The sequence below is a fragment of the Nelumbo nucifera genome, chromosome 3, assembly GCF_055504915.1.
Source record: "Nelumbo nucifera cultivar China Antique chromosome 3, China Antique-T2T, whole genome shotgun sequence".
NCBI lineage: Eukaryota > Viridiplantae > Streptophyta > Magnoliopsida > Proteales > Nelumbonaceae > Nelumbo > Nelumbo nucifera.
Window position 1 is genome coordinate 28,204,295 of NC_142651.1, and position 24,657 is coordinate 28,228,951.

Below are 24,657 nucleotides of genomic sequence, written 5' to 3' on the forward strand. Positions count from 1 at the left end.
AGATGGTGAGGTACTTAGCCAAAAAAAAAAACTGATACGTGACCAGAAACCATTAAATCAACTATCATGTATTTCCAGTATCATAGATTTTCCCTTTACCACGACTAGACCTGTTCATGGACTAGGCTTGGACTTAACTTTTGCCAAAATTTTTCAAAGCCCGTCATAGTATAAGTCAGGGCCGAAGCCTAGCCCATAAACAAGTCTAACCATGATACGGTGATCCAAGTACTACACACGAAGGTGATGGATTTGGAAAATACCTAACTAGATAGCCATAAATTCTCCAAGAAAGACACAATTTCAAGAAGCCTTGCTGCACACTAAAAAAATAGTGCAAAAGTATCATTTGTCTAAATCCAAATTTGAATTTAATTACACTAAGGCTATGTTTGGTTTGAAGGAAAAGGTAGGGAAAGAAAGAAAAATGTATGAAAACCTATACAAAATTTGTAAAGGTTGTCTTTTCCTTTCTTTCCTTACTTTTTCCTTCAAACCAAACCTAGCTTAAGGGTGCTCCAAATTTGATGCATTTATAATTGAATCGAATATGAATCATTCCTATCCAATTTGATTTGATATACTAATAAACATGGTTTTAAACTTTAAATGTTATATTTTTACTAAATCATTAACATAAGTTAAAAGTTATTTTCAATTGATTTTGTTAATGAATTATAACAATATATAATATGTTGGTCATTTTCATTACAATCCATATAAATCCGATGGACGACCGGATTCGAATCCAAATACAAACGATTCAAATTTTGATCCGATTTGATTGGATCCATTTTTGCAGCCTAAATGCGAGTGACTTCAACTCCCAAGTCTCAACTTGTTTTTACCTTCCGCCTGGCCGAATGGGTTTGTGGTTTATAGGGGGTTACTAGTAAGTTAGGAGGGGCTGTAAATTCAATTTCTGAGGGAATTGCAGTCCAAAAATCCCAAACAAAAAAACAAAGCCTTCCTTCCGTCTCCGGGATACATGTGAGTTCAGGGATCATTTTGTCAATTTCAACAGTCTAATGTAACGTTAGTTACGTACGTTACTACTCTCTGTACCGTACCGCTCTGTGTCGCTTCCATAGGTGAAGAACAGAACAACTACCCTGGTTATGGGACCAGATGATCCGAACATGGATGGGTCCCCAATCCACCCAGCATGTCTGCCACGTGACACTTTTCTTGCATCCGTGCCTTCTTGTTTCAAATTTTCTCAAAACGAGACGACACGTACACGCTTATGTCCGTCGATTTATTGATTAACGGCAACGGAAGCATCTCTAACCCGAGGCTCTCTCTCTCTCTCTCTCTCTCTCTCTCTCTACTCTACTCTACTCTACTGTAGTCTGTGTCCGAGAGTTGCAGCCATGGCTGTTTGTGTTTGATTCTCTCCTCAGTTCCCCTCAATTTCCCGCTTGCAAAGCGCGCGAAGTTTCTCTAATCGCATTAGTTCTCTCGTCTCCTATCCTCTGCTCCATAGAAACCTTAATTTGACTGCTTCTATGCTTCATTGAACAATGGAACTCGCTTTACGTTTCTGTCCCCGCGTTTCCGTTTCCATCCTTTCTTCCGGAAACCCTAAGTATATTTCATCAGAACATCAGCTGAAATGATCCGTAGTATGAAAATTCATAGTGAATTCCATCTAGAATTTGTTCTTTAAATCAGGCTTCCTGAATCAATTTGAGAGAGAGCTGCAATTTTCCTTGCTATGGGGTTTCGCATTTTCTCCATGCATTGGTTTATTGTTATTTGAAGGTTGGAGATTTGTTAAGGTTTAAGAATGGCAATTGTGACAGGAGATAGGTACCTTGAATACCTGGTGAAGTTCATTGAGAAGCAAACTGGTCCTTTGATTGAAGGAAATTTGGTTTTGAAGTTAAACCCGGTCGGGCTTCACTACATTCAGTCGAGGCTCGAGGCGTTGCAAGAACTTGAACGTCTTCTAGGTGCTGCTCCCGTTGATTACTTTCGGGCTTACGTTTCTGATCTCGGGGACCACCGGGCGCTCGAGCAGCTCAGTAGGATTCTCCCGCTAGTGACATCTCTGAAGGTTGTTTCGGTGTTTCCGCCGCCTGCTAGAGATCCGACACCTCTGTCACTGTTGCCCTTTGGACGGCTAAAGTATTTGGAGCTTCGTGGATGTGATCTTTCGACTTCGGCAGCAAGGGGACTTCTTGAGCTGAGGCATACTTTGGAGAAGCTTATTTGTCATAATTCTACTGTTAGTTTTATTTCATTGTCTTTAAAACTGTTTTGCTTATCCTTTCTGGTTTCTGTTTCTCATGAAGTTGATCACGTGTACTATCTACTTTTACTTTGTGCGAATGTGCCTATGCAAGTTTCTAAAAACATTTGACTTAATTTGTTTCTCTGAATAATTTAGGATGCTCTTCGGCATGTGTTCGCCAGTAGAATTAAGGATATAAAGGAATCTCCAGTATGGAATCGATTGTCATTTGTTTCTTGTGCATGTAACGGTTTGATGCTAATGGATGAGTCTTTGCAACTGCTTCCTGCTGTTGAAACACTTGACCTAAGCCGAAACAGATTTGAGAAAGTTGATAATCTACGGAAATGTACAAAATTGAGGCACCTAGATCTTGGATTTAATCATCTGAGGACAATCACTTCATTAAGTGAGGTAGGGCTGTTTACATTATGACTTCTTATAATAGTTTGTGATTTGATTTCGCTGAGTTGTTGAATGATGCATAAATTCATCCGACTTGCATCTCCCTTTTAGATAATTCATTTGTTTGACTTTCAAACTTCAGATGTTGATATCGATGCTTTAATCAGGTAAGAGGTTATATACTTATATGCTTATTTTGCATTTTTGTTGATCATGCAAAATGTCAACTGTTGGTAATGTAATGCAGACAAGTACGTTTATGCAATGGGTTGTTAGGGAATTAATGGCATCAGCTTGTTCATGGTTTTGACTGATTTTTTTTTTTTTTTTTGGTATAAAAATACAGTGGCTGTTGATAATACTGTATAGAGATTATTGTACAGTGGTCGAGGGTCCTTCTCCCTCCTTCGTAATACAATTTTATTTCACTTTTCATAAAAAAGAAAAAAAAATACAAATACTTGCAAATTGGATGAACTTTTCTAAGCAGGTTGGTCTTGTGGCTTGTACACCATTCTGAGGGAGAATGAGCTTTCTATAATGTAGAAAATTAAGTGAAAGTTATAACTAGCATATATGCAAACATCTTATAAAGGCCACACCTTTAACCATTTGTAGGAAGGAGTTATCAAATAAATTTTTTAAGCCCATAAATGAGAAAATATTTTCAAATAAAGACTAAAGCCCAGCCCAAGTTATTAATAGGACGTAGAGAATTTTAGTGCAAATGATTGGGGTGGATCAATTAAACCTTAATGGGCTTCACAGGAATGATCAGATCTGGGTGGAATGGACACCCCTTAATTAGCAATCAATAAAAATAAATCTTGATGCTTCCTGGAAAGAAAACGAGGAGACTGCCATTGGATGTATTTTAAGAAACCTGGCAGGAAAGTTCTTGGTTTTAAGGCTAGGCTAACTGGTAGAACTTCAATCAATGTTGCTGCAGCACTTGCAGCTAGGGAAGCCCATTTGATGGAAAAGGAATGGATACACTTAACATGCATATTGAAGGAGATTTGATGAATGTTATTGCAGGAAAGTTCTTGGCTTTGATGAATGTTATGGCAAAGGAATGGAGACACTTGCAGCTAGAGCAGCATATTTTTTTCCATAAAAATAAAGTTATTGCATTGATTTTTTGCTAAGTGGGAAAAAGAAAAAGTTCAATTTCAAAGAAACAGGGCAGTTGTTTTGTTTAATACGATAACTTAGCTTTTTCAAGGAAAAAAGATTTCTTATTACAACTGACTGGGAAAAGCTTTACAGGGTTCATTCATTGGTTTTGACAAGAAACCATCAAATCATTGTCCTATCTTGCCTGATTTGATGAATGTGAGGAGGCTGATTCCTTTTAGATTTGAAAGATGTGGATCACTTATCTGTTTTTCAAAACAAATGTGGGAAAAAAATCCAACCTAAAAGTTTAGAATTGCCAGAATTTGTTCTTAGGGCTGGAAGTGGTATCTATTTGTCAGAATTTGTATTTGAACCCTTGATCTGGTTAAGGATGATATGAATTCAATCTATTTATAATTGGATAGAATATGGATCCATCCATATCAAATCTGATATGATCTGATCCGGTAATATTTGAACATCTATATCTATATATTAAAATGGAATGTGCCAAGGTGGCATTTTCGTGCTTTCTGGTTGCTTTTGAGAAACACTTATCTTTTAGAAGTTTTTTTTTTCTCATTTTAAAATTGAACAAAATAACTCAAGTGGCCAATAAGCTTTAAGACTTTTATCTCCTCTCATTAACTCACCATTAGCTCTTTCTCCTCTTTCTCATTTAACTCTTTTAATTATCTCTTCTCATTAACTATGTCATTAACTCTATCCTTCAATAACTCATGCCATTAACTCTATCTATAGATAGATAGATAGATAGATATTCAATGATGCATTATTAGGCTAAATAATCTACTTTAATTTAAGCTAATTAATTAAGTAATTTGTATTTCAGAATAAATATTATTTAGCCTATTATTGTTGAAAAGAAAATGCTGTTGCCTCAAATTGATGAGGTTGATAGATGTATATATTTATTTCTCTGCTAATCAGTAAAATTTTGAGGTATGTTAATGATGTATATACATATTCATGTCTAATAGCTGCACCCATGTCTTGTCGAGTATGACACCGCTACTGTGGTGTGAATAAAATAAGATCCATGTATTTTTTTTTTTTTTTGATCAATAACAATTTCATTAATTCACCAAAGAAGTTACATAAGGAAGACAAACACACTTATCTTCCAAGTACAATCAAGAAAACAAAAGAATATGTAGAGACAAAAAATTACAACTTAGCCCAAAATATTGAATCCCTTTCTGCCCCTTGTTTAGCTAAACCATCAGCTAGAGAATTGGCTAATCTTTTGACCCAGCACATTTTAACTTCCATCTCCCACACCAGCCACTTAAATTTCCTCCTCTGATTATTGTACCTCCATAAACCATTGCTGTCTGCATTCAGCCACCCTATCACCACCTCTGAATCCCCTTCAATTAAGAGTTTTCTGATGTTTATCTCCTTGGCTTTCTGAACTCCTTTCATAACTGCAAAGATTTCAGCTCTAAGGGAGTCACCCACTCTAATTGGGCCTGAGAACAAGGCAAAAATGACCCCATTCTCATCCCTAAAGACACTCCCAATCCCTGATTGTCCAGGGTTCCCCCTACTACTCCCATCAAAATTTAATTTCATGAATCCAGCAGGTGGAGGTGTCCAAGTTACTAACTTGGTCTGTGTGCATTTTGCTATTTCACCCCACTTCCTCAACATGTCATCCATTGTGTAACCTGTGAATAGTTCCAAATATTTCAGCCACTGTACAGCCCTAAAATTAATGATAGCCTTTAGTTCTTCCACCCCTTTCTCAGCCGCTGAGAATATCCTGAAGTTTCTTTCTTCCCATATTGTCCAACATACTGCAGCCCTCAGACCTCTCCACATAGTCCTTCCCCTTTTCCTATGCCACCTGAAGACAGAAGGGGAAAAAATGCCCTGCAGATCTGATGGAGGGTTCTATCTACACCCAAAGAGGGAAAAAGCCCATTCCCAAATTGACCTCGCAAAATGGTAAGACACCAGTAGGTGAAAACCAGTCTCCCCATCCACTTTACATAGAACACACCAATGGGGTGACAAGCAAGTATTGGGTCGCTTCTTTTGGAGTAGATCACCGATGTTGAATCTTTCCAGATAGGCTTCCCAACAAAAACTACCAACCCTAGGAGGGATTGCTCTGCACCAAACCTCATCAACAGGGAAAGGGGGGGTTACAGGATTGGTGGACTGGCTTAAGACTTTGAAAAAGAAAGCACAAGAAAAGAAGCCAATGGGGGTATGGGTCCAAATTCTAGAGTCCGCCCTTGTGGGGTCTAAGACAACGTTATCAAGAAGTTTAAGAAGGCTCAAAATATTAGCAAAGATGTTGTGGAGTCCAAATAAGATCCATGTATCACAGTTCAGATGTTGTGGAGAAAGACCCCCATTATGATCCTTTATAGAAAAAAGATTATAAAATACATGCGGAGTATCTACTAATTGGGGATGATATCAAAACTTCATAAAAAATTCTTTAAGTAATAATAAATAAATAGAAGAATGCACAGTAGAACTGCTAGCTAGAATGATGAAAAAAACTAATCTCCTACTCCTTTTTCTGTGGAGAGAACTATTAAAAGGGATTAACAAATTGACAATACAACTGATTAAAAAAGATGAGAACACAAGGATTTCAAACTAGTGATGTTTATCAAAAAAAAAAAAAAAAGATTTCAAACTAGTGAATGTAGAGCATCATAAGACTAATCCTTACACCAAAACTCTTACTCATATACCACCTAAAGCAACTCTTATTTTAAGATAACTAAAACTTAAATACCTATAGGCTTCTTACTTGGCAAATTGAAGTTTGTCTATTCATTTCTATGGGAACTGAAGTACTAGCAATTCTAACATCAGCAACATATACAAATTAGTACTTATAGTTTGTTCACTGATGCCTTTGCTTTGTCTTCTGATATTCTTCATCTCAAATTACTTGTAAATCCACAAAGAACTTGTTGAATTTTGCAGGTTTCCTGTTCAATAGTTAAATTGGTTTTGAGGAACAATGCTCTAACTATATTACGTGGGATTGAGAATTTGAAATCAGTAGAAGGGCTTGATCTTTCCTACAACATTATTTCCAATTTTACGGAGTTGGAGATTCTTGCAAATCTTCCATCTCTTCAAAGCTTATGGTTGGAAGGAAATCCAATATGCTGTGCCCGATGGTACCGCCCACAAGTGTTCAGCTTTTTTACTAATCCAGAGAAAGTAATGTTTACTCTTTCCTTAGTTCTGTCTTGCTTTATGTCCTACATCATCCATTTTCTCATTTTTGGAGTAGACTTCAGTTTTGATTTTGGTTGTTCATCCTCATTAATTTTGGTGTTTCTACATTTTCCTGAGAATATTAGCATGTCTTTGGGCAAGGGCTCTTTTAATACCCAAATTTAGGGCCTCTCTGACTTGTCATTGTCCTTTTAACTCTGTTGCATTTACAATCCAGTTGAAATTAGATAAAAAGGAAATTAGCAAGAAAGAGGCTTGGAAGAGACAAGTCATTCTTGCAAACAGGAAAAAGCAGCCTGCTGGCTTTGGACTTTATTCTCCTGCAAAAGATGATGCTAACAGGGAAAGGAGTTTCAATATGAAAAAGGTAGGTGATTTCACTACTAGATTTCCAATTCAGGCAGCATTTGAAGAACTATATTATCTATCTGTATGGAGCCTTATAATGACTTGCTTCTTTTTGTATTAGCCTTGTCCATATGTTAATTTCTGAAAACATTGCAGAAAAAACTGTCTCGTCTTGCTTGTATTGAAGATGAGGAGCAGAGTTGTACAATGAAGAGGATTGAAGTCATGAAAAATGAATTTTCTTTTCTTTGGTTGAGAAAATTGAAGGACTGGATCGATCACAATTCTGAGAATGCGGTTGACAATACCAACTTTTCAGGGCAGATTTCATGTCCTGCTAAAGAGAATTGTGTGAAAAAGACCAAAAGGCAAAATAATCTCAGAGAGAGCTCACGATACGTCATAGAATCTGTTCTAGCACCAGAAGACAAGAGCAGGACAAACCTTATAGAATCTAAGAACTCCTTATCTCATGCTTCTGTTGATTTCCATGCCCATTTGCCCATTGATTCAATTGGTCAAATGGCTTTGAAGTCATCAGTGATATATAATAGCAGGGAAGCTGTTCCTCCCTTAAAAATTGGGACAATGGCTTTAAGTCAAGAAAGGGTGAGTGGTCTGCCTTTTGGAGTAAATGATTCCTTTCTTCCTAATAGATTGACCATCCAGGGAGATGATAAAGTGGATGCAAAGGCTAATATACCATTGACAGCAATTGGTGAGATTATGGAATCCCATACATCCTCTACTTTCCCTTGCTCACCTCCTCATTATCAAGAGGATATGCTACATTGTCATCACAACTTAGAGGAAGAATTTATGCAAATTTCTGCTGACTCACATTCACTGGCATCATCAGATAGTGATACCAGCTGCAGTGAAGATGATTTCTATGAATCTGGAACATCTTTACCATTGACAGCGATTGATGAAATTATGGAATCCCATACATCCTCTACTTGCCCTTGCTCACCTCCTCATTATCAAGAGGATATGCTACATCGAGAATTAATGCAGCTTTCTGCTGGCTTGTATTCACTGGCATCATCAGATAGTGTTACCAGCTGCAGTGAAGATGATTTCTATGAATCTGGAACATCTTTACTTGAAGTTCACCAGTCATGCTGTTTAGAGCCCTTGAATACAATGAATGGGAGTATGGGTTACCACATGCACATGTTTCTCTCAAATGATAATTATTATGACAAAAAACAAAGGGAATTGTGTATAAGACAGAAGGACCATATTTTGTTGGATAGTTCCACTGATAAACATTCTCACACTGTAGGACTTCTAGAACCAATTGATGGCCAGCAAATTTTGACTGATGATGTGCTGGCTGGTGTTGGCAATGCTGGCATTGATCATGTTATGAGCCAAGAAACAGATTGTTTGGAAAATAGAAAATGCCGAAGTAAGCCAAAAAAAAGAGTTGTTTCACTACCAGAAGAGAATTATATGACAGGGAGTGCAGACCCACGATGCCAAAAGTTAAATGGAAATGCTGATGGTTGTAAAGCTAATATGGAAGATGGGCCACAAAACCAAATTTTCAGGATGAAATCTGCCTCTCTTTCTGAGAATGATAGATTTATAATGGATTATTTTCATGCCAAAGTTGCTGATGCTAGAGTTTCTGAGACTTGCTTGCAGTATATGCGATGTGACAGTATTCTAGAGCTGGAATCAGGTTGCCAAGAAAGGTAGAACTTTCATCATTCTCATGTTTGTTTGGAAAGGATAATATAATATAGTGTAATAACTTTCACATTTGATATAAGCAGAAATAAATAATGCTTGTTTTGAATGTGATATTTTCACTTTTTAGACGGCATTTTATATCTTTTCTTCTTGAAATTCCACAAAATTTTAATTGTCACTACGTGTGCACTTTTCAACTTCAGTGGTCAAATCACTTTAATGCTGTTCTTATTTGCATTGTATTTGTAGGAAAAAATATAGTTAAATTGTTGGCAATGAAACTTGAAAATGCCAATGATATTCTTTTTTCACTTTCTATGTTACAACGAGTAAAATTCTAATTGTGGACCTCTATAATAGATTCCTAGATAATTCGTCTTTTTTTTGAGAAAAGTTAAAGTATAAAGATTTGTATTAATGTATACTTGTATAGTGTAAGCATGGATTACAAGTGTGTCGACAGATCAAGCATGTACAGCCAGGAACTATACATTAGAATTCACAAAAAAGATCCCCCAAAAAACAATTTAACAAAACATCGAAAGCAGGATTCAAAAACTGATCAGGTTATCTGATTAGCCAAAAAGGGTGCTGTTTTCAAAATATTAATTGTGAGAAATTCTTCTAAAGAGGTCTGTGGCTGAAAGCCAGGAATGGGTTGAAGCCACGACCTGTTGCACCTCCTTGTCCAGAGCCCAGCTTTCTTTCTCCAAAAATCCTTCTATTTCTCTCCTTCCACAGCACCCTGCAAATGGCATGGGGGACTGTGCTCCACAGCTTCCCTTTTTTATTTAAACCCAGCAGTTTCCAGGACTTCAGGAGGTCAAACAAACACCTTGGTTGGCACCACCTTACATTTAGCAGCCCACGTACATGATTAAAAAGGAAACTTGGTACTTGACAGTGCAAGAAGAGATGGTTGGTAGATTCTGCTTCCTGACCACACATCACACAAGCCAAAGAGTTCAAGTACCCCTTCTTGACAGTTGTACCTTTGATAGGCACTTACCATTTACCGCTGTCCACATGAAGAAATTTATCTTAGAAGGGATATGAGGGACCCAAACCTCCTTCCAAGAAAAATCCAAGGGGGTGAGTGAACCAACTCCTCATAGAAGGATTTGACAGAAAAGTCTCCATCTTTGGACCATCTCCACAATCTTCTGTCCTGCCGATTCTGATCAGGTAAATGAGCCTGAATGAGTTGGAGAAGGCTTACCAGATCAGAAATCTCCCAATCATTAAGCTGCCACCTTAAGGTTGGGCTCCAAACTCCCACAGTTCCGACCCAGTCTATCTGATATGCAACTAGAGCATCTCTGTTTTCTGCTAACAGAAATAGGAAAGGGAATTCATCCATCAAAGCACTGTTTCTGCACCAGGGGTCGAGCCAGAACCAAGTTCTTCTACCATCCTCCACCTTTAGCTTAATTCCCTGAACGAAGCTTGAAAAGGATTTTTCTATTCCTTTCCACACTGAACAATCAAATGAAGAAGAGCTGATACCTGGGTCCCAGCAGTTGCTATTCAGACCAAATTTCTCTTCAATTAGACACCTCCATAAGCTAAGAGGCTGAGAATTAAATAGCCAATACCACCTTCCTAGACAATTCATCTTGTTAGTTGTTATTGTGGAAACATTACCATTGAAGCTGTAATTTCACTTTTTAAATGCAAACACTGCCTTTAAGTTGCATTCTTGCACCTCTTTGTAGGTAAAGTATCTGCTATTTATGCCATGTATTGGTACTGTCACATGACATCAAAGTGATTTCTCATTGAAGACTTTCCTCTTCTAGTTTTCTTCTCTTTACTGTCTTCGGATAAGTCAATTTCTTGGTATCGTATAGATGGTCCTCTTAATTGACCTCTGCAAAAAGTAGAGACAACCCTTTGGTTTTGACTTGAAGAAATAAATAGAGCAAACAATGCAACATAACTTGCATATTAAAGATTTCTTCTAGTGAGAATTCTGGTTTCATCTCCCGCTGAGACTTGCAATCTTGAGTGAGGTAGAACACAAATAGAAATTTAATAAGTCCTCTTATAGATTTAGCAATCAGTCCCACTATTTAATGGGTTTTAGTCCTTTTTGTGATGCTTAAAAGGATTAAAGGAAAATTACTTAAAACTTCTACTATACTTTTTAAGTGTGCTGTTCCTTGCTTTTTAAAAATAGGCTTAAGCATGCACTATTAGAAAATCTCCATTAAAACACAAAAGGAAATGTTATGACAATTAAAAGCCTTCTTAATAAATGATAAAAGATGCTTATATGCAATTTGTCTCTAAAATTACCCTTATATACCACATTTTAGTACACCATAATACTTTTCACCAAAAAGAATTATTCACCCAATGTTGTAAGACTTGCTGGATGGCAGGGCCACCAAGACTAGGAACCAACGGTCAGAAGTGGATTTTTGTTTGCCAGTTTCTTAGAAATGTTGACATGATTGAACTTACCTCATTTTAATGTATTAATATGTATTATACCCACTAACATGTAAGCTTATATTAATGCAACTCTGGAAGTTCATCTCTCCCAAAATTTTTGCTCTAATGTTCTTATATGAATGTTCTAAACCAGCTAGGAACTTGAATCTTCACCCTTCAATTTGTTTGTCATGTCGTTCTTTGTCTTTAGTGCTGTCCCATTCAAGGATTGAATGATGGTCAAGCTCTTCCCACAAGCCTTCTAGTGTAGCAAAGTAAGTTGTAGCAGTCATGTTCCCTTGAGTCAAACTTGAAATGCCTTGATTCAGCGTATAAATCCTTGTGATGTCCTTCCGTTGACTGTAAGTGTTATACAATTTTTCCCAAATCTTATGGGCTGTAGTATAGGACTGAATGGTCGTCATAGAAGATAGTTAACCATAACATTATGGTTGCATTTTCTCAACATCAAATCCTATAAGTTTGGTTCCTCTTCCTTGATCTCCTTAATTTTCCCATCAATGTATCCTTGCAGTCCATGACTTACTATGGACCATCTTTGCTGAATGACCCATTCCCTATAATTGTATTCATCTAATTTTACATTAGTAATCTGTATCATAGGGTTTCCAAGATGAATAATACCATCCCCATTCCTGGAATCTTCAAATGAAACTTCACTTGTGTTAGAAGACATCTTGAGCTCCCACAAATTGATAGTCAGCAAGTAGAACAGGTCAAACAGCACCTCCCATTGCTTGAACTCTAAAGAAAATTTTGCCAAGAGCCCACATGAATCTCCTAGACTGACCCTCTTTGCAATCTAGCAGGTAGACTTGAGAAATAGGACTCTCTAGTAGTTCAAACGACTATTACACAGCTTCTTGTCCTAAGTGAGCATACCAGAAACTATTCTGGGCCTCCTTAGAGATTTTCTCAAGGAAAAAACCCTAGAAACAGTCAGCTAACCACAACCAGCACTAGGGTTTCTTCTTGTTGCTCCAAAGAAAGAAAAGAAAACTAGAGAAGAGAAGAGGAGTGAATGCAGGAATCGGCGACCAGAACAAGAGCAGATTATTGCTCTGATACCATGTTAGGTTCATGAAGAAAAGAGGAAAAACAGAAGAAGAAGAAGAAGAAGAAGAAGAAGAGAAAAGAGAATAGGGTGGGGTAGTTACTCTCACCAACCCATGAAATGATATTTATATTAGGGTTTAAATAATACATGAGATGACCATTTTGCCCCCCCCCCCATTAGTAGACAGCAATATAACTTAAGATAAACATAAGCCCAGCTGCCCAGGCCCATTAACCTCTTAATGACAACAGAACATAACATAGCATAAAATAAATGGGCCGAAGCCCACACTGTTAAGTCTCACAACATCCTCTTCAAGGAATTTTATAGGAGTTGCAACGGTTATGTAGGCATCTCCTCTAAATAAATAGATAAATAAAAAAGATGACACCTCGTTCCCACTTAGAGAGGGGCGACCAGGCGTGGGAGCACTTAAGTGACTGAAATTGGTTTTTTCCTTCTGTCCATTTGTTCTTTAGTTGACTCACTACAGGTTTGATCCCAATATGGTCTTCTAGAAAGACTTAAATGGGCTTAAAAATAAGCCCAGTATTTGCTTTAAATAATGAAACTGTGTGGACTTATATCCAGACCGACTTTCTTTCAAATAACATAAGATACAACCAAGTACATCTTAGTACCATAGTCCCAATTCAAGAAGGGATCTGTAAGCACTTGATCTTGATGATCAATGCCATGTAAAGCACATTTCAACCTCAACACATTGCCATAAATATGCAAGCATATTTTCATCTCTTTATACATTTCAGATGTTGGATTTATATTTTCCATGATATCTTACATTTCAATTTTCCAGGCCAATCACATCTTGTACTCTATTTTCTTATTTCTTTGTTGCCTTTCCTTAGTTTTATTCAGGACTATGCAGAAGAAGCAGTTTGTTCTTTGCAGGGATTCTTATTGTTTCTGGCATGTTATATATGCAGAGAAGTAGTCATATTATTAAGCAGTGAAAATAAGTTGTACGTGCTCCTTATTGATGTCACATCTAATGGCTCAGGTTAGTAAAGTTAGTTTTGTGAACTATTTCTTAGTGACATGCAATAATCATTTGTTCATGCTGCTCGGTTGATGGTATATTTTAAATGGCTACATGACATCTGCGATTTGGTTGATGTTTCATAGGTGAAATCTCAAAGGTTATTGGATGCCACAAGCTTGAAGACATTAAAGAAGTTGTGGTTGGTATGGGACTACAAGCTTTGAGGTTAGCATAGTGGTTAACTTTTCTTCTTATAAACTATGTTACCAGGTACAGCAAGGACAGCTGGATATGGTGTCAGATATGAATTTTCTATTAACATATATAAGAGAGAGAGAGAGAGAGTTTCATGCTCAGTTTAGTTGATGTTTGAACTTTATAACATGTAAATGCTCCTCTTTTGTTTTGTTCCAAAAAAGGGTACAGATTTCCTGATTCACAAAATTCTCTCTTCTCTCAACTATTAAACCCTAAGCCCTTATAAACTCTAGTACACTAAAAATTGAAGCATCCGCCACAACAAGTCACCCTTGTACAGATATTCAGGTATCATAGTTTATAAGTTACAAAAGTAAATAACCATTCACTTTTCTGCTTACTGACTTTCTTGTCTTTCAGTGTACGTTTCGAGAGGGATGCACCATACCTGTTAATAACAAGGAGCATTGATAAATCAAGGGGATTGCTTTGTCTCTTGGAAGCCCTTCATCCATGCACAAGTAACAGATATTCCCTAAAAAGGTGATTTCTCCATCATACTCCCCTTGGTATTTGAAGACAAAGCTATTTATCAAAAAGAAAAAAAAAAGAAGTCACCAAGTGCCTTATGTTGTTTATAATTTCTTTTTAATCTCTTATGTGATGGTTCTGTCTCTGGAAATTTGAATTACAGCTTGGAGCAGGTTCAGGTCGAATTGTTTGAGAGGTATATTTGTAGAGGCTCGAAAATGAGCATATTGCTATACACAATGTTGCTGTTTCGGAAGAGCAGTTGTGAAGGTATGCATATTTTGTGCTATAAGTTGATTGTTTGATTTCTCTGGACTTGGAGGAAGTGATTTTAGACAATAATATGCCCTATCTTGGTTAATTGATGGGTATCTTTCTGTTGAGTGCATACTTTATTACTGTAAAGGGGTTTATGTGTAACTTATGTTCATTAGTATAAAACTTAATGAAGGGGCTACTCTCAATACTTTTGATTTTTCTCTTTTTCCCTTTCTCCTCCTTTCTTCCTTTCTTCGCATTGCCTCTATACATTATACATCAAAGTTTGCACAACTTTGTTTTAGAGCATTACCTACTTCAGCTCTGGTTGCTGCATCTCTGGTCGGCTGCTGATACCATAATCATCACTGACTGATGATGTCATCTGGAGTCGGTTGGATCTGCAGATGAAGAAAACCCTAGATTCATGCTTGACCTCATTTTAGAAGAATCCTGATGGTTGTTGAATGGTTAACACTAGACGCGGGGTTGTCCTTTTAGTTCTATATAAGGGCAATTCTAATGAGAAAGGCTAGTCCACATTTTTTCTCTAACCTCTAATCTCTCTTCTTTCTTTCTTTATCTATTTCTTCTACTTTTCTTCTTTTCACTCTAATCTGAATTTCTTTAGTGCAAAACTGTCAAAGTTGGTATCAGAGCAGAGAACTAAACTCTATTTGTCAATTGCACACTTCTCTATGCATTGATGTCATCCCTGCTGTTAGATAACATCAGCAGACTATACAGACAGCTGGCACACCTGGTTGAAGATACTTCAGGTTTTGATGAAGGGTGATTTTAGAAGAATTTTGGTGCAGAAGTCATGATCATTTTAGACCAGTTTGGCATTTTTTTTGAGCATTTTTCTTGTAAAATTGAGAAAATTCAGATTTGTTTTCAGGTGATTCTGCAACCCATTAGACGATTTCAACTTTTCAAGTAAGATTTGTTGCATCAACCTAAGTTTCCTGACCTTTTAGTAGAGATTGAAAGTGGCCTTGTCTGGTTTTGTGATATCTACAGCATATAGCGCCCAACCTATTTTTTCCTATTTTTGAGTTGTCAAAGGGATGTGTTGTGAAAAACCCAAGAAAACAGATTTGAATGGCACCCAACCTGAAAGTAAAAGTAGAGATAAAGAGAAACAAGCGCAGAGAACACACACATAGTTTGGCTTATAGCCTACGTCCACGGGGAAGGAGGAACAGAAATCTACTATGAAGTTGGCAATGGAGAAGAAATACAGAGTTGTGCCCTCACAGAAAAAAAAAGCCCCAAATACATCCAATGTTTCACTCGTCTCTCACAAGACTAAGACTCTGTATACAACAGAAAAAACCCTCTTCGTATTCGATTCAGACCTATAAGCTGAATATGGATTGGGTATACGCATCCACCACAAACCACTCTGAAAATTTGCCTTCGGGTTTTCTCAAATTAATTCGGAGCGGATTAAGAATTCAAGGCACAAACATAACAGGATGTCATCTATTTTTGAGGGAGATACTACAACACATCAGTTCCGGAAATAATACTAGTACAGGGGGACAGGACTCTCCAGTGGTCTGTGAAGATAGGCTAAGAAGGAAGGAACAAGGATCAGGATTCTCCGGTGGTTTAACTTTTACCATAACCACTTCACTGCAAGCCTGCTAAGGGGAAGGACTTGATACCAGTTGTAAATTCTCAGTTGCAACATTCTAGTTTTCCACGTTCAGCTTCCTTGTTCTCAGGTGTGGGTGTACATTTGGCTTCTGTTACTGACCCATGTACTCAGCCTGTTGCAGATACTCTAGCATTCACCTTGAATGGGTAGATATGGCGTCCAAGGGAGGGATTGAGGGTGGTAACCAAGAGGTTAAAGAGAAGAAGGGACTGAAACTTCTAGAGGGGCCTAGAGAGGAGGCGAAGAGAATCTGGAGATTAATCTGTACAGAATTCGAGGAACTTAGGCAGAAGGAAGATTACTTGGAAGAGAACCCTCAAAAGGAGAGGTTGGCTAGTGAGGAAGGAGAGGCTGTTGAAGAGGAAGGTTACAAGGGGAAAGAATCGACTCCTAAAACTGAAATGTGCATTCAAAAGGCTTAATCTGGTGTGTGCAAGGGAGAAGTTAAAACTTACAATAGGAAAACTGAGAAAAAGAAAAAGAAAAAGAAGAAAAGAACTGAGGTACAAAGACTAATTTCTGACATCGAGGGTGATCTTGAGTTTAGGCGGAAGGGAGAGAGTAGTACTCCAGGTAAGAAGTTTGGTTTTTAAGGAGGGTCTATTTGTGAAGTATAGCTACGAAGATTGTCAACTGGAATGTGAAAGGATTGAAAAGTGCTAGAAAAAAAAGATTTATTGAAAAAGGAAAAAACCCGATATCATGATGGTGCAAGAGACAATTTTCTGATCTTGATGGAAGATGGGTCAGAAGCTTTTGGAGATCTAAGGGAGTAAGTTGGTCCTTGGCTCCATCTTGGGGGAGCGTCTAGGGGACTTGTTACAGTATGGAGGGATGAGGCAATGGAAGCGGTGGAAGAACTAATAGGGAGATTCTTTCTCCATTAAATTCAAGAATGCGGATGATGGTTTTTGTTGGGTGCTTACTAATGTGTCTTAATACCTATAGGGAAATGAATGAATTGTGGGAGGAATCGTATGCAATTCAAGGCTTATGGGTGTGAAGAATCCTGATATTGTACCATATTACTATAGTCATTGTTCTGTGCAATCTTGTTATTTGTTTCTCTCTTTTTCTCTTCTTTGCCCCACAAGGGCCTTTTTGTAAATATGCATTTTCATAGAAAATTCCCAATATTTTAGCTCGAGTGACAATTTAGTCCCCAAACGTTAAAATACAACAATCCAGTACCCAAACTTTTAATTTGTGACAATTTGGTACCTGGCGTTAACTCACCATCAATCAGGGCCATCACATGAGATCAAGTGAAGTTTAAATAATTTTATGATGTCAAAACTAACCCCTATGATAATATTTAGACCATTTTACCCTTTCCTTTCTTTTTACCCTATTCCCCTTTCTCTTCAATCTGGGTTGAACGACAGAGGAGAGGTGGCGCTAACTGATCGACCGTTTCAACAACTTTAAGCATTCCTGCTTAGCACATTCCATGTTGGCAGTTGTATATCTTAATACTTGGTTCAAATGCACTACACTCAAGAGTTTTAAACAGTTCCATTGCCGCAAAGAGTTCCTTGGCCTCATCTATGGAACCATCATCTCCGCAAAGAGCTGTAAACAACCATATCAGGAGAGATCCTTCTACCCATCATCTCCGCAAAGAGTTCCTTAGCCTCACCTATAGAACCATCTTTTTAAAGGCCATCAATAACCATAACTACGTTAGGCTTAAACCTATCACCACCAACAGTTCCGTTCACCATTTCTCTGTGCAAATTCAGTGCTAGGGCTGTGTTTCCTGACCTACATAATCCATTAATCCGAGTCCCGTATGTGATTACGGTGGGTATGCAGCCCTGCTCAATCAATTTTTGGAAGATCTGGGCAGCTTCATTGATCCGATTCACCGTGCACATCCCCTTAATCAGAGAAGTGAAAGTGAAAGTGTTGGGGCCATAACCCCGTTTCAGAATTTCCCCGAAAACTGCTAAACCAAATGGAACATGACTAGAGTTACAACAACAATTTAATAGAATGTTTAGCATAATGAAATCGGGAGAGACACCGATTGGATTCAATTTTCTGTAGAGAGAAACAGCAGCTAAGTAGTTTTTGATCTTGGCAATTGCACCTGGGAGGCAGGGGTTGCACGAGAAGCATTTGATTAAAAGCATTTGATTAAAGAACCCAACTGCATAATTTAGATGGATATTTCCTGATTTGCACTTATCCTTGAAATTTTCGATTTCCGTCTCCCTCGGCACATCTCAAAGAGGATGATGCAGCAGCAGAAGCTGAAACTCTCAACACCATTTGGAACAGAAGTAGCGCTATGTTGTGCCTGGATCACGGAGTTAAACACTTGAAAACTGATGTTCACTTCACTATGGGGATGTATCGTGCTGCAACTGCTGGTGAGGAGTGAATGAGCAGTTGAGGACTGAACAGCACCAGTGCTCTTCGGAACGTTAGAGCAGTAAACAGTGGTTCCCATTGGCAAAGAAAGATTATTGTAGTGGAGGTTATTTTCATCATTTTGAAAATGTTTCAAAACGAGATGGGTATTTATGTCTTTTTATGTGTTGACTGACGGTGAGTTAATGCCAGGTACCGGATTGTCACAAATTTAAAGTTTGGGTACTAGATTGTCGCATTTTAAAGTTTTGAGTTGGCCTTGTACTTCCTGCAAGAAATTGAGCATTGACTCTTCCTCATTAATAATTCTTACATTTCATTTCTCAATGCCGGCAGATGAACCATGGCTTTTAAGATCCCTATTTGTAATTGAAGGATATATGATTGTATGCATTGAAGACCTTGTGCAGTTCAGTTCTCTTTCATTGAATGAAGCATCGTCGAATTCATATTTCTCTCTTGATTCATGCTGCTCCATCAGTAACATAACAGAAATGGTAATCTTATATTTAATTTAGCTTTCTTTGACATGCTTTCTCCATGTGCAAATGAATCTACTGGTACTTAATCACTTTATACATATCTAATTGATAAAGAACTCTACTATATTTTTATAATTAGAGTGTAGGTGTGTGTGTTTTCGTACATGTATACATGTGTGTGGGTGCATGTTATATTGTGTCACATGTTGCCTTTATCAGATTAACAAACAATATCATGTGATATATACTATTGTTATCACTGCTCCCTCTTTCATAACCTCTAAATTCCTAATAGCAACCAAAACTGCATTATAACCTAACAGCCATGAATTCCAAACCTATTTCCATTGAAAGTAACTCTTTCTGTCAGAATATGGTTAAAGGAATTCCTTTGACTTAAATGAAATATGAACCATTAGAGTCTAATAATGGGCTACTTTGTGCAAAAAATGGCAAAGCTTAGATCTGTATCCAGTCCACCCCTTCCAAGACCCCAGATAAGGACCAACATTGTATAATGGCCACTAGTTGGTTGTTATGGTACTAGAAACAAGAACTAGTAAAGAGAATAGACATTAGTTAATGTCATTGGTAGGGAGATACCACAGACAAAGGTATCTTTGTCATTTTGGTTATCCATAATTACAGTGAGTTCAAGTAGGATGGCTCTATAGAATTAGAGAAGGATGGATCCTGTGCAAATTTGACTCTGTTAGGCTTGAGCAAAGTTATGTAAGTTACCATAAGACATATACCTACTATACTTTATGGAATAAATTGTGGGGCAATCGAAAAATGGCATGCATATAATGACTGTATATGATGGATGATGAATGACACTAGGATTGTAGAGGTCTTAAAAAAGTGACAAAATGAAGTATCAAAGGAAGCAATGCTTGTTGGTCATGTGCAATAGATAATTGATCGGCACCATTTGGGCAGAAAGGAACAAAAAGCTTTTCCAGAACATCTACAAGGACCGGAAGGATCTTATATCCATTTATTTTGGAAAACTGATTCCATGGGTCTGCTTCGAAGGGGCTTCAGGCTTCTCAGTTGGGAGCTAGGCTGAATTCTAGGAGATTATGGCATTTGTAACCTTGTTTTGAATGGGCTGTTTCCCCTAAAAAGGCTGGAAGGTATTCAAAAGTTTCAAAGATCTTCAAATAATGTTTTGGCATAATTTTTAATTCTTGATCTAAAGTTTGAACAGGGAAGTATAGCTCCTTTTATTCAAACCCTAGCTTGAATTGTTGATTCGGATTGAGATGTTATGAGTTGGTTGTGTGTATGAGAGATGAGAGATGGTTGTATATAGTTTGTAGCTAAGGTTTTTATAAAAGAAAGCTTGTGTGCATGAAACTTAGACAGACCTAGTGGATGTTTGTGAATACTCACCAAGTTTTGAATTGATCATAGACAGGACTTAAGCGCTTAGCATCTATAATAAGAGCCATAGCCCAGGCTTGGGTTGGGTTTTCAGGCCAATAACTTTTAAATTATATATCAAATATATAGTATTGTATATTTATATGACATTAATATATGGATAAATATGTATGCTGAGATGGATGAATGGAAAAACTAGGAAGGACAGTGTAAAAAATGAAATCATTCAAAGGAACATAGGAGTAGTTCCAATAGGTGATAAAATGAGAAAATAGACTAAGATGGTTTGGCCACGTACATAAAGGACCCATAAGAAGAAGTGATCTGTTTCAAAGTTGAAAGGGGCAGAAGGAATAGGGGTAGACCAAAAAGCACATGGGTTGAAGTAGTAAGAAATGATTCAAGTGCTAATAATTTAACAATGCATATGGCATTAAACAGAATTGAGTGGCAAAACAGGATTCGTGTAGCCTACCCCAAATAGTTGGGTCAAGGCTTGGATGGTGATGATTAATATATCCATAAATTAGGCCTCGTTTGGTTGATGGGAATAGGGGTCTGGAATCGGAATCGGAATGGGCTATTCTGATTCCCACAGTCTGTTTGGTTGGATGGAATTGGAATCCCATTCCCATTCTTGCTGGAATGGCATTCCCCTATTTGAGGGAATGGCCATTCTCTGAACCAAACAGACTGTGGGAATGGGCCATTCCGATTCCGATTTTGGTGAATTCCGATTCCAATTCCGACTGCAAACCAAACAGACCCTTATATTATTGCTGGTAATCGGAGCTTGAGCCAGGGCTAAAGTATTGAGCCCAGGTTTGGCCTGCAAATTTCCATGCCTGATGCAGGGCCAAGCTTGGGCCATGCTAGAAATGATTACCCTAATTTTCAGGCCAAAAAAACTAGCTTATGCTGGACAAATGCCTAAGTTGATTGGGAGGATTTTAGGGTCAATTACAAATACCCTACCTGGAGTATACCCACCTTAGGTTTCTAAAATTACTCTACATTTTCGTCAAGTTATTTGATGAATACGGATACCATCATTTTGTTAAATAGCATGTCACATGATATGTTTAGACTTCCATTGTAACAATCTTAACCTTGCCAATTATATGGTGTGTTCAAACCCTTTGAAGGACCAAATTACCCTTTTTGATACATTGTTTGGACATTTCAGAATAACAGTTTACTCTTTTGTAGTACATTCAACTCAAGTGAAATGACATTGAAATTGAAGCCAAATAGATTGAAGATGATAGATTTCTTTTGGTTTTTGGTGATCACATATTAAATATTAGGGGTATTTATGTCATTGCGCATGGTTGTTATTTGAAATAAGGATTCTATATACATGTAAAATATTAGGGGTATTTATGTCATTGTTCGTTTGTCATCAAGAGTGTCTCCTTTTGAATTGGATAATTGTACTTTTAGAAACATGCTGTGGGTATCTGCTATTTTTTGGAAACCCCAGGCTTTTGTCATCCACCGTGAATATGTTGCCCATTCAGGTCATAATTTATGAAAGCGCACTAATTTATATGTTTGGAACAAAAGTTCCTGGTTGGCTTAGAGGTACATGTATTGCTTATGGATCATGATGTGGGAGTTGTATTCAAAGCATAAAATAAAGGAAAAACAAAATATATATCTTAAGGTTTGGATGATAACATAGAGTTGGCTCAGAAGTCCATGTATTGTTGAGGGATCATTCTGTTGGACTTGTATTTTCTCTGTTCATTTAGATTATCATGTTTATTTGTGTATTGGGTTAATTTGGAGTTGAGGTATGTTTTCATTGGGCTTGGATTGACCCTAAACCCAAATCAACCAACTCCTGACCTGTAGTCAAGATTTCTTTTGTATGTTACTATTTATTAGTACAATTACTGATTATGATATATTTAGTCTGGATGAATACGGTCTTCCCTTTATAATGATGCAATGTGGGCTAACACGAATCGGAAAGCAGCAAGAAAAGTTAAATTATTATAGTTGTTTCTTTGGTCATCTCGTGGATTTAACGAATAATAGTTTGGAACTTAAATTTTCAGATAATAGAGCGCTGGGAGCGTTGGTCTGTCACCTTGACCCTAGACCGAGTTACATCTGAGAAGTACTGCTGCATGGCTGATCCAATGAAAGAAAAACGCATGGCCAAGCTTGCAGAGGACAAAATGGCTTCAAGCTCGTGCACATGGAAGTTGAAGTGGTTCTCGGAAGAAACACTGTCCAAATTTATGGCATTGATAAAGGCCATCTATGCAGGAACAACATTGTCTCATCTTCCTGTAAGATGCATCTCCTGAAGCTTTCATGTCTATTTTCTGGTAGTTGTATAGCCATTTCATTCATTTTTTTCTAGGCTTTTTTCCATGCTCTCTTTTCCCCTGTTTTGTTTTGTTTTGTATTTTTTTTTTTCGCTGCTAGTTTTGGCTTCTTTTTGCGCTTTCTTCTTTGTCCCTGTTCTTCCTGTTCTATCTCTTGTACAAAATGTACAGAAAAGAACGTTTAATGAAAATTTTCGATGGTCTTTAATCTCTCCTCAGTCCTCTCAGGGGATATCTAATTGTAAAATGTGCAAGAAGTTTCTGCTTCAACGCTGGGAGTGTCTCCATCGACACCATGCGTGCATACCCAACTTTCCTACACCTGATCGCTTTGTTGCAGCTGTTATTGCTTATGGTGCAGCAAAAATGGCTCAAGTTTTATTTTTTTTATTGGTATTAAGTTTAGATTGTTTATCATTAGTTACTATTTCATAACTGTAGTTGACAATCTAATCTCGAAGATGACAATCTAATCTAGTTAGCAAAAGAACAAGAAAATGACAATCTCGACTTCTAAAATATATTATATATCATAGTATCTACTCTAGAGTACTAATTACAGTCGTTATGAGAAACAAGAACTAGAGAGCCAGGGTCCACCATGTACTCATCTTAACTGTAACCACGTTGTGGTTTTGGTTTTTTCTATCATAGGAAACTCCTGGTGGTGGGACAACCCTGGCCATGTGGCCATGTCAGAATGGGCCTTGGTTTCAGCGTTGATCAACATACTCGGATACTATTTAAATTGCTGGTCCAGATTCTGAATGTAGATATTGGTTTTTCTTTACTGGACCTTACCAATCATTCAATTAATATTATTAGTTTTGCCACAGTAGCAGTGAACTGACCAATTCAGATACACCCTCCCGCTTACTTGTGTAAGATTATGGATGTAGTTGCTAAACATTACCTGAAATCAAGCAAGGTTTCTATTATTAGTTTTCCTTTTTAGATGAAGGAATTCAGCTGCTCTAGCCTGTCAAAGGCAATATCAAAAGGTAATATTAATAGTGTTATTATTTAAAACTCCTTTTTCACTTTTTTTTTTTATTTTGATTAGCTGAGCATGACTGCATGATGGCGGGTTGTGCAACCAATGATAATGCTCCACACCAACCGTCAATGTTAATGAAAGTAGGTGGTTGTGAGTCACATGTATTTTATGATTGTTGTAGAAAATTATCGTTTGGTTTCACAGTTAATTTGGTCTCTTTCACTCCATTTCTCTTAAACTTGCAAAACTTTCAGAAACCAGGGAATTTTTGTTATCAAACACATACTTCTTCCCATTTCTCTATTGACTATTTGACTGAGTCAATGATATCCAGATGTCATCAATATGAAAAAACAAAAACCCGGTAGGTAATCTACTGAATCAGTCAGATAGTCAATAGATCAACCTTCTGGATTGATAGGTCCTTGACTGAATCAAAGATCTAGATGGACAAAGAGCTATCGATCCAGATGTGATTGATCTATTGACTATGTGACAGGATCACAGATCAGGTTTTTATCATTGTTCTTTTTTTTATTTTTGGTATATTATCTAAAATTTAACATAATTTTTTCACATTTTTATTAAAATTATTATGAATTGTCGATACTTCTAGAATCTCTTCATTGAGGTTTATTGTCCAAAACTCCTTTTATAATTTTATTATATCATTTACTAGTAAAATGTCTACATCAGCATTTAAGTATTTTATGTAACCAAACTATCGCTTAGTGGTTAGTCATCTTCATTAACTTTGGTCATGTAAAATGCTTAAATGCTTCTGTTGACAACTTCCGCTAATAATCACTAATGTTGATATAATAGAAATCTAACACGTGAGTTTTAGACAATAAAGGGGCT

At 37.3% G+C, this 24,657-nt stretch overlaps 1 protein-coding gene across 7 annotated transcripts; it reads left to right on the forward strand.

Annotated features, from left to right (window-relative positions):
• Positions 1-1,239: 1,239 nt before the first annotated feature.
• LOC104604445 (uncharacterized) lies at positions 1,240-23,537 on the forward strand. 7 transcript variants are annotated; one of them, XM_088901226.1, is made up of 12 exons: positions 1,240-2,230; positions 2,393-2,650; positions 6,734-6,976; positions 7,212-7,361; positions 7,499-9,045; positions 13,427-13,578; positions 13,704-13,785; positions 14,179-14,301; positions 14,453-14,559; positions 18,926-19,086; positions 22,524-22,760; positions 23,454-23,537. In XM_088901226.1, exons 1-12 carry the CDS (start codon positions 1,790-1,792, stop codon positions 23,520-23,522), a joined length of 3,570 nt encoding a protein of 1,189 aa, XP_088757352.1. In that variant the 5' UTR covers positions 1,240-1,789; the 3' UTR covers positions 23,523-23,537. The 7 variants fall into 7 exon arrangements, 6 of the variants coding, with proteins under 6 accessions (XP_088757352.1, XP_088757350.1, XP_088757351.1 ...); XM_088901224.1 differs by lacking the exon at positions 23,454-23,537 and adding an exon at positions 23,019-23,276; XM_088901225.1 differs by lacking the exon at positions 23,454-23,537 and adding an exon at positions 23,028-23,276.
• Positions 23,538-24,657: the final 1,120 nt, after the last annotated feature.

Coding starts and splice junctions, on each gene's coding strand:
- LOC104604445 (XM_088901224.1), top strand. CDS start 1,790: ATGGCAATTGTGACAGGAGATAGGTACCTTGAATACCTGGTGAAGTTC. Junction 2,651..6,733: donor CAATCACTTCATTAAGTGAG/GTAGGGCTGTTT, acceptor TGAATTTTGCAG/GTTTCCTGTTCAATAGTTAA. Junction 7,362..7,498: donor GGAGTTTCAATATGAAAAAG/GTAGGTGATTTC, acceptor AAAACATTGCAG/AAAAAACTGTCTCGTCTTGC.